The 9,545-nt window shown below is 35.8% G+C and overlaps 1 protein-coding gene across 6 annotated transcripts in view; it reads right to left on the reverse strand.

Annotated features, from left to right (window-relative positions):
• Nucleotides 1-1,546: 1,546 nt before the first annotated feature.
• The window catches only part of LOC110450026 (histone deacetylase 4-like), a 230,447-nt gene continuing 222,448 nt past the window's right edge, over nt 1,547-9,545 (reverse strand). For all 6 annotated transcript variants that reach the window (XM_021497237.1, XM_021497233.1, XM_021497232.1 and 3 more), the window contains 3 exons: nt 6,240-6,324; nt 5,543-5,678; nt 1,547-5,220 (listed from right to left, as the gene is read on the reverse strand). In XM_021497237.1, coding sequence (XP_021352912.1) covers nt 5,172-5,220; nt 5,543-5,678; nt 6,240-6,324 — 270 coding nt within the window. In that variant the 3' untranslated portion in view covers nt 1,547-5,171. The remainder of the gene's footprint in view (nt 5,221-5,542; nt 5,679-6,239; nt 6,325-9,545) is intronic.

Below are 9,545 nucleotides of genomic sequence, written 5' to 3' on the forward strand. Positions count from 1 at the left end.
AAACTCAAGATGGCCGACTGGTGACAATCTTGGTTTTCAGATCAGTCCCAATAATCAATATGCATAACTACGGACCATGAGGAACCCTCATATGAAATTTGAAAAAGGTCTCTCAAGTACATTCCAGTAAATAGCACTAACAAATTTTAACTCTCAAAAATCAAGATGACCACCTGTCAGCCATCCTGGTTTCCTGATCAGTCCCAAATTTGATATGTGTAACTAGGGATCATTTAAAACTTGACTGAAATTTGAGAAAGATCCCTCCAATATTTTCTGACAAATAGCACTGAAAACTTCAACTCTCATTCAAAGGTTAATTGATTTTATATTGATTTCATACACATAAGTTATCATTTTAAAATGTGGCAGTAATCTGGAACTAAATATAGGCATAGAAGTGAAAATCGCTGAATTCATCTAATAATTGGACAGGATTAGACTGTGAGCAAATCCAGAGACAGCAATACGCTCAGACCTACTTAGTAGGTCTAACTTAACAAGAGGCTCAATGGGCCTAAATCGCTCACCTGCTATTAATCTTACGCTTGTAATCTTAAAAGTGGACTAAAATACAGCTACAGGCAAAATACCAGTGTTTGTTTCTAAATAATCTATTGAAAGATTTACACATGTGACCTTGAAAGTCAAACAAAGACATGAAGATGAACCTACATTATAGCCTTTCATACCAGCATGCTTCTGGCCAAATATCATTACCCTGGATTTTTAGATTTTTCAGAAGTTGTTTAAAGATTGCAATATACTTGATACCCGTGACCTTGCAAATGGGTGAAGGTCATTCATTTGAACAAACTTGGTTACCCTTCATCCCAGCATTTTAATGGCCTAATATCAACACCCTAGACATCTTGGTTATTCTGAAGTTGTTAAAAGGTTTAAAAGATATTTGACCCCTTTGACCTTGAATATAAGTCAAGGTCATTCATTTGAACAAAATTGATAGCCCTTTAAACTAGCACGTTACTTGACAAAAATCATCCCCATATGCCTCTTGGTTATTCACAAGAAGTTGTTTAAAGGTTTTAAACATATTTGACCCATGTGACCTTGAAAATAAGTCAAGGTCATTCATTTGAACAAACTTGGTAGCCCTACATCCCAGCATGTTACTGGCCAAATATCATCACCCTAGGCCTCTTGGTTATTTAGAAGAAGTTGTTTTGCACCCTTTGACCTTGAAAATGGATGAAGGTCATTCATTTGAACAAAACTTGGTAGCCCTTCATCCCAGGTTGTTACTGGCCAAATATCATCACCCTTGACCCTTTGGTTATTCAGAAGAAGTTGCTAAAAGATTTAAACATATTTGACCCCTGTGACCTTGAATATGGGTGAAGGTCATTCATTTGAACAAACTTGGTAGCACTTCATCCCACGATGTTACTGGCCAAATATCATCGCCCTTGACTTTTAGGTTATTCAGAAGAAGTTGCTAAAAGATTTAAACATATTTGACCCCATGTGACCTTGAATATATGTGAAGGTCATTCATTTGAACAACCATGGTAGCCCTTCATTCCAGCATGTTACTGGCCAAATATCATCACCCTAGGCCTTTTGGTTACTGAGAAGAAGTTGTTTAAAGTAAAAAGTTGATGCTTGACATACGGATGACGGAGACTGCGCCATGGCATAAGCTCACTTGCCCTTCGGGCTGGTGAGCTAAAAATCAGAATGACCACCTGTCACCGAATGTTTTTTTTTTTTAGATCAGCCCCTAAAGTTGATAGGCATAACAAGGAACAATTTAAGCGGAACCTTCATGTGAATTTTGAAAAAGATCCCACCAGTACTTTCTAAGAAATAACACTAACATGAATTGTTAAGGGAAGGAAAGACAGAATGACAAATGGAATGACAGACCACAAACAGGTGATTTGAATAGCCCACTATCTTATAATGGTTGGATAAAAACTTAAATTTGATAATTCAGCCATATGTGTCAGGCTGGGTGAAAAGTGATTTGATTCCCAGTAGCAAACCATTTGGTGGGCTAAAAATCTGCAATTGGCAATGAGGCTTATTTTCATAATCAGAAGAGCTTAGCTAAATTTGAGGTTGTGTTAAGCTAGAAATCATTCCTCAGTTCACCTCATCATGTCCGAGTCAGATAAAAAATAGTATGAAATTTAATACAAATATATAAAGATTTCATTATACAATACATTCTAGTTCTCAATAAGAGCTTTTAAATCAAAAGCTATAAAAAATGTTTTATGAAGACAAACATCAAAGATATTATCACATAACACATTAAATATTAAACAGTTTGGAGAAGATATTTTAAAAACAAAATTTCCATCAGAACTGAAATTGTTTACCAGCTTGTTTACATTGAACAATTCAGATTGAGTTGGTGAATAAATTTCAAAGATAAGAAATTGTTCTCAACACATGTGTGAAAGCGACACACTTTCTGGAATACCAAATTATATCATCACCTTTGAAATACTGTTACCAACAATTCTGAATTGCCTGAGTGTTAACTTGTAACCTGTAAGTTTTGTCATTGTTATCACAGGTACAAAAGTGCTTTTATGCTAATTTTAAACTACTCCCTATGTTTTAATACTTTTGTTACTTAAAATGAGTTCCCGCCAATTTTTGATTATTTTTCAGCTTCTTTATTTGTTGTCAATAAAAAACTGCTGAATATAGGAACTATGTGTCCGTTGTTTTGCTTCAACTGCCAGCTGAATGAGTTTAAAGCTGGACAAGAGGTATGTGTGGTTTCATAACAAATGGCAAAACATATCTTACTTTTACTTACTAGTGTACCACACTGTACTTATCACATAATAGCTTTTCTAAGTATTTAATGGAGGTTCCCAAAACATGTGGAAACTTATTACCAAACAAACAAATAGGATAAAAGTACATCACTCTGATTCACCTAACACACATTTTCAAATGAAACTTTTTTATTTATATTTTGTTTGAAGTTAAAGTGTCACAGAAAGCAAACCTTTAAATGATCCAATATTTGTTACTCTGATGTCCAACCAACACTACAAAATACACAAACGTACGGTTGTTAAAACATGTCTTTTTTTCCATAATATTTGCATTAAATACAAAATGTCAAAGATGTTTTTTTTAATGAAATTGTTAAGAATTTCTTCTGAATTTTTCCTTAATTCACCAATATCTATTTTGAAATCAACATGTAAATCTCAAGACCCATACTATATGGGGTATTTAAAACCCTTTACCACCCTGAAATATCATTTCATACCAAACCTTTTCTTTTGATCTCTACAAAAGTGACACTTGGGTGTGTTATCATACATGTGAGACCGTGGTCAGCAAAGAACATATAGCACTCAATCAAGTGTTGTTACCAGTAACCCAAACAAGTCGACAAAATACAACGCTTAACAATCAACAAATTACAATATTTCAATTTGCAAATATATATATATAATATTTATATGTTTTTTTTGTTTTCACAATTAAAAATGTCAAAAAATTCATTAAGATTGTTTTCATTGTAGGATCAAAACATGAGTTGATGAGACCAAAGCTTAAAACACCACGAGTAGAATGATAAAGGCATCGGTGAATTTGTGACTTGTGAAAAACCGGACAAACAATATATTGTCTTATGGTATACATAATGTACTACCAATAGACGAAGTCTTCTAATATAATATATACAGAAATGATTTAAAAGAATATTCATAATTCTTATAAGCTATTTACCACAACATCAAAACATTTATCTATTTTTCAAATAGTTCTAATCATAATGAGTCTATATCTATTAAAACAATTTAATGCCGAAATTGAATCCAAAATGAAGTTTACTGTTTTTATCAAAAAATTGAAATCTAACATCAACACTATAGAATAAATATGAACTATATATCACTATTTCAATACTGTACAGACAAATCTAGAAATTTAACATACAGCTTTGAAAACAAAAGTCATAAAATAACACAAAATATAAAGATGAATATTTTATATCTTTGTACACAGTAAAGATACCAACAGGGAGTTATAACTTCAATAATCCTGTTCTCTTGTAACTACAATCATTAGTAACCAACACAACAATCAAATCCATTGATAAATCATTTAATAAAGTCCATTTCAATATTCAAAGTCTCAAAAAAGATCTGTAGAAATGAACATCTAAACAAATCACCATGGATATCTGCTGTCATTATTTCAGTATATCTTTTAAATCCGATGTCACATGGCATTAGAAATTCACCAGTGAAAAGTCAAATTCTGTCACATGGCAATGTAAAACAATAATTCAAAATAAGCTCTCTCGTCATTGTGACAGAGTAATCTGTGAATCAAATAATAATTGCTGGTGTCAAATGATTCCATGACCATATATCAATCAAAGTAACTTTCTCATGTCACATGAACATGAATAACCAATCAGATACAATGTAACATGAAAGGATGAATGGTAACTACTTAATAACATGCTATCACAGACACAAATTACACCAGAACTCTCCCACAATACAGGTGTGCCTTCTCCTGCTGGTCAACCAACAACCAGAACACAGGAGTAAGGCTGTCGGGTCAGTCACTCTGTACAAATACACCGGTCAGTAAATAACAAGTACAACTTTTAACAGCGTTGTACAACAAGTAACACATTTTGTAGTGCAACATATAATTGCACAAACAAACAAAAAAGCGTCTGTGTGCTTTCTATTCAACTTGTTGTACAATATACACCTTTGTTGTACAATATACACCTTTGTTGCTATAGATCAACTTATTCTTTTATAAAGTTAATCTTTAACAATATCAAACAGCCTGGAAAAGCCTGGGAGAAGGGAGTCAACTCCAAAACAATCATCACGTCAGGGTAGATAGCTCCACAGGGTTGCTATGGGTTCCCTAGATTTCTCTATGAAATCCAGCACGTAGATTCTAAGGCTACAACACTGACAGTAATTGCCTCTTGACTGATTTAGTATTACAAAGCACCACCAGGGGGCATCACCACTACTGCCATAAAGCTCTACCATCATGCCACAAAACGCCGACCTGCAGCTGATTGTAACAAGTGAATGTCCGCTTCATGACAGCTTGTCAAGAAGGTCGTCGTCAAGGCAACACATCAACCAATGGTATTGGACCACATGTAATGGGTTATAGGAGCATATGACAGACTGTTATGATTGTTCCTCTTCCATTGGTTCAGACTCTTGTTCTGCTGAATCACTGGAGATAAAGTAAGGTTGAATTGTTGTGTTAATTTTTTTAACAAATAGAAAATATGATTTTTCTGAGAAAATGTGATACTACTGCTACATGTAACTCTGACCAGATTTTCAGAAGGAAAAATGAAGTTATTAATATAGACAATCAGTAAGTTCAATAGACAAAAATCTTACTTCATTCATTTCATGGTCTTGTGACCTATACTAATGCATTAAACATACTGAAGTGTGATTTCATAATCATTCCTATCATAAACATATCAATAAATAAAGGGATGAAAGAGCTAAACATTTGTTTTACACAAAAATTAAGTGAGAGTTACCTTCTCTTTGCTGCAACCATTGACAATGATGCAAGTGCTGTGACTGTGTCTGCTTCTTCCACATCCTGTTTTTGTGCTTCAACCAGGGAGCACTGAACCGTGGCCAGGTGGCGCTCCACACAAGCCCAATGTTTAGCTGCATTGAATTAGAGAAATAGAAAATTGTTAATGAAATGTTAGAAACGTTTTTCTCGCTTTTGACTTAAAGTGGACAGATATGTAAAACAACTAATAAATATGCCTGTATGAATGAAACAATTAATAAATAAAATCACTTGAACTTTTGTTGTTGTTTGATAATAAGTTTAAATCAAACGCAAAATATAAACCTGCAAATTTGTTGTCCTTCCCATATGAGAAAGAGCAAGGACTTTTTGTTATTGATGATGTAGCATGAAATTTATGCCCATCAAATGAAACAAATGACCTAAATTTTGATCAGTAGGTGCCCTTTACATGGAGCTGCACATGTTTCCTAACATCTACTCAGAATATCTGTAAGGTTAGGTGTTTTCCTTTTCAAAAACAAATCTTTACTTCTGAGATATAAGAATGTTCTATAAGAGAAACTAAAACTTTTAAGATGCTGAAAAGAAAAATTAACTGGATGGGGAAATCCTTTTAGGATATTTATAATGTTCCATTAAGTTGGGGATGACATGGTTAACAGTCTTATGACTGGTAGTAGAACTCAAACCTTGTATCTTGATAACTTCCTCTAACGTTTCAAGGGCAGATTGGCATGGCGACCTTTGTAACTCCTCCTCTTTCAATGGTGGTAGCTGTCAATCAAATAAAAACGAAAATTTTGTTAATTTATTTTCATAGCACACATAGTATATCTGTCCATACTCTTTGAAATCTTGGTAAATAAATAGCATGTTTGCTGCCATTCATTACTTTGAAGTCTGTCACAGTATACACACAGATGGATTTTTTTTTTATTAAAGCCTCTACTTTCATTCATGGAGGAAGAATAACCCCAAATATCCGCATTCGGTAAAGAATATAATTTTAGTAATATTAGTATGATAAATGGTATTGCATAAAACTTGCCATAACTATAAGCAAAATGCTGTCACTGACAAATGAATTTGCATTAGGGCCAGGAGTATTTTAACAAGAGGCCCATGGGCCTTAACGATCACCTGAGTTCTGATATATTTATACAGAGAGTTGATTTTTGTTTTTAAAACATGAACAGAAATATTATTCAAAGTGACAAAAAAAAAGGAGGCCCAAAGGGCCTGTATCGCTCACCTGAATATGTTTAAAATAATAAGTATGAAGTAATGATGTAGCACTCCATGGTAGGTGCTGTAAGTACATATGAAATTTCAGAAAGATCCATCCAGTACTTGAGATATGGCGAGAACAAACTTCAAACAGAGCCCCAACCCTATGCCCCTAGGGGGTCATACCCACCAATCATACAGAATTGTGTCCCCTTGGCCCAAGGATACTTCAGACTAAATCCCGATGGTCGCAGAAGGATTTTATAGGTTTACCTCTATTTCTCCTATTGCAGGGCCCGTCCTTCTGCCCCCTGAGAAACCACACCCACTGCTTATACAAAGTTGAGTCCCCTTGGCCCAAGGATGCTCCAGACAAAATTAGAATAAAGTCCCTTAATCCCTATAGTAGAAGAAGGATTTTAAGGGCCCTAGGGGGGCCAGACCCACAGTTTATACAAAATTGGTTCCCCTTCACCCGAGGATACTTCAGACCAAATATAGAACAAATCCTTTCATTCCTAGAAAAGAAGAAGGATTTTAAAGAATTTGTTATATTTCCCCTATTCGGCCCCTAGCCCCCAGGGGTGCCAGACCCACCATTTATACAAAATGTGTTCCCCTTCCCCAAAGGATGCTTCACAACAAATATGGAACAAATCCTTTCATTCCTAAAGAAGAAGAAGGATTTTAAATAATTTGCTATATTTCCCCTATTTGGCCCCTCCCCTCAGGCCCATGCGGGGGCCAGACCCACAGTTTATACAAAATTGGTTCCCCTTCACCCAAGAATGCTTCAGATCAAATATGGAACAACTTCTTTCATTCCTAAAGAAGAAGAAGGATTTTAAATAATTTGCTATATTCCCCCAATTGGGCCCCTCCCCTCAGGCCCATGCGGGCGCCAGACCCACAGTTTATACAAACTTGGTTCCCCTTCACCCACGGATGCTTCAGACCAAATATGGAACAAATCCTTTCATTCCTACAGAAGAAGAAGGATTTTAAAGAATTTGCTATATTTCCCCTATTTGGTCCCCATCTAGTCCCCTTGGCCTAAGAATGCTTTTTAGTCAAAATCTACTTGGCCGTTTTAAAGGAAATGTTCACGGATGGACTGACGGACTGCTGCGGTATGGCTTAAGCTCACCATGGTCCTTCGGACCAGGTGAGCTAATAAAACCACCTTATTCAATATCTAGCATACTGATTTAAGACTGAAAAGTATTTGAAACTAGCACCTCTGATTCTAAACAAGGAAAATGAAGAAATTTTAGCACACTGACTCCTTTGGGTTCAGCCCTTGGGGGTAGGGCTGGCTCAAAAGTATCAAACTGTCAACTCAGGGTTATAATTCCAATCAAGTTATCAACATGTAATATCCAAAGTATCATTTGCCAATACATGTATAAACCATAATAAATGTTTACGGACGGACGACGCACGACAAACGGTGATCGCAATAGGTCACTTGAGACTTTGTCTCAGGTGACTTAACAAGGGGACTAAGGGGAAGATGCATATATTATATAGTGATAACAAAATTGAACTGTAAAATTTAAGATGGATGTCAGGTGGCCTTTTTGGTTTTCCTATCAGTCAAAAAAATCCTTATGCACAACTAGGGACCATGGGGAACATACCCTAATGGAATTTGAGAAAGTTTCCTCCAGTACTTTCTGAGAAATAGTTCTAACAGTCTAACAATCAATAAAAGGACAAGATAGCCATTGTATCGCCTACCTTGATAACCAAGCACCACAGGAAACAATTCTCATTAAATATAAGGCTGCAACTATTTCAAAATATTGGCTGTCTATCAGCAACACCCATCCCTCAATTGGTCCCTTCATTTTGCTCCTTTGAATTGGGGTAAAAAAAAAATCTGCCCCCTTGAATTGGGGTGGATTTTAAACATTTACTACAATTTCCCCTGTTGCGCTCCATGCACCCTCAATTTATACAAAATCGAATCCCCTTTGCCTATGGATGCTCTGGACCAAATTAATATAAAATCCCTCCTAAAAGAGAAGGGTTTTAAACATTCATTACTATGCTCCCCAATCGGTCTCTGCCCCCAGGGATGGCCACTCCCTATGTTTATTCAAAATTGAGTCCCCTTTGCCCAAATATGATCCAGGCTAAATGTGGTCTAAATCCACTGAGCCATTTTAAAGGAAAAGATGACGGACGGACGACGGATGCTGTGCTACAGCATAAGCTCACTTGCCCTTTGGCCAGGTGAGCTAAAAATCAAGGTGGCCACTTGTCAGCTATCTTGGTTTTCTGATCAGTCCCAAAAATAACAAGAGATCCCAGAGGGATCTTGGCGCCCACCTTTGGTAGCAGTATACAGTAGAGGGCTGTGGCTATGGGTGATATTTTTGTTAAATGGCTAACCCCTGTATAATGATAAGTAAAACAAGAGGCCCATGGGCCTTAACGGTCACCTGATATATTTAAACAGAGAGTTGATTTTGTTTTTAACATGAACAGAAATATTATTCAAAGTGACAAAAAACAATAAAACCACCTTATTCAATATCTAGCATACAGATTTAAGACTAAAAAGTATTTGAAACTAGCACCTCTGATTCTAAACAAGGAAAATGAAGAAATTTTAGCACACTGACTCCTTTGGGCCCCACCCTACAGCCCTTGGGGGTAGGGCTGGCTCAAAATTTTCAAAGTATCAAACTGTCAACTCAAGGTTATAATTCCAATCAAGTTATTAACATGTAATATTCAAAGTATCATTTGCCATTATAAAC

The sequence above is a fragment of the Mizuhopecten yessoensis genome, unplaced genomic scaffold (assembly GCF_002113885.1).
Source record: "Mizuhopecten yessoensis strain PY_sf001 unplaced genomic scaffold, ASM211388v2 scaffold4931, whole genome shotgun sequence".
Classification (NCBI taxonomy): Eukaryota; Metazoa; Mollusca; class Bivalvia; order Pectinida; family Pectinidae; genus Mizuhopecten; species Mizuhopecten yessoensis.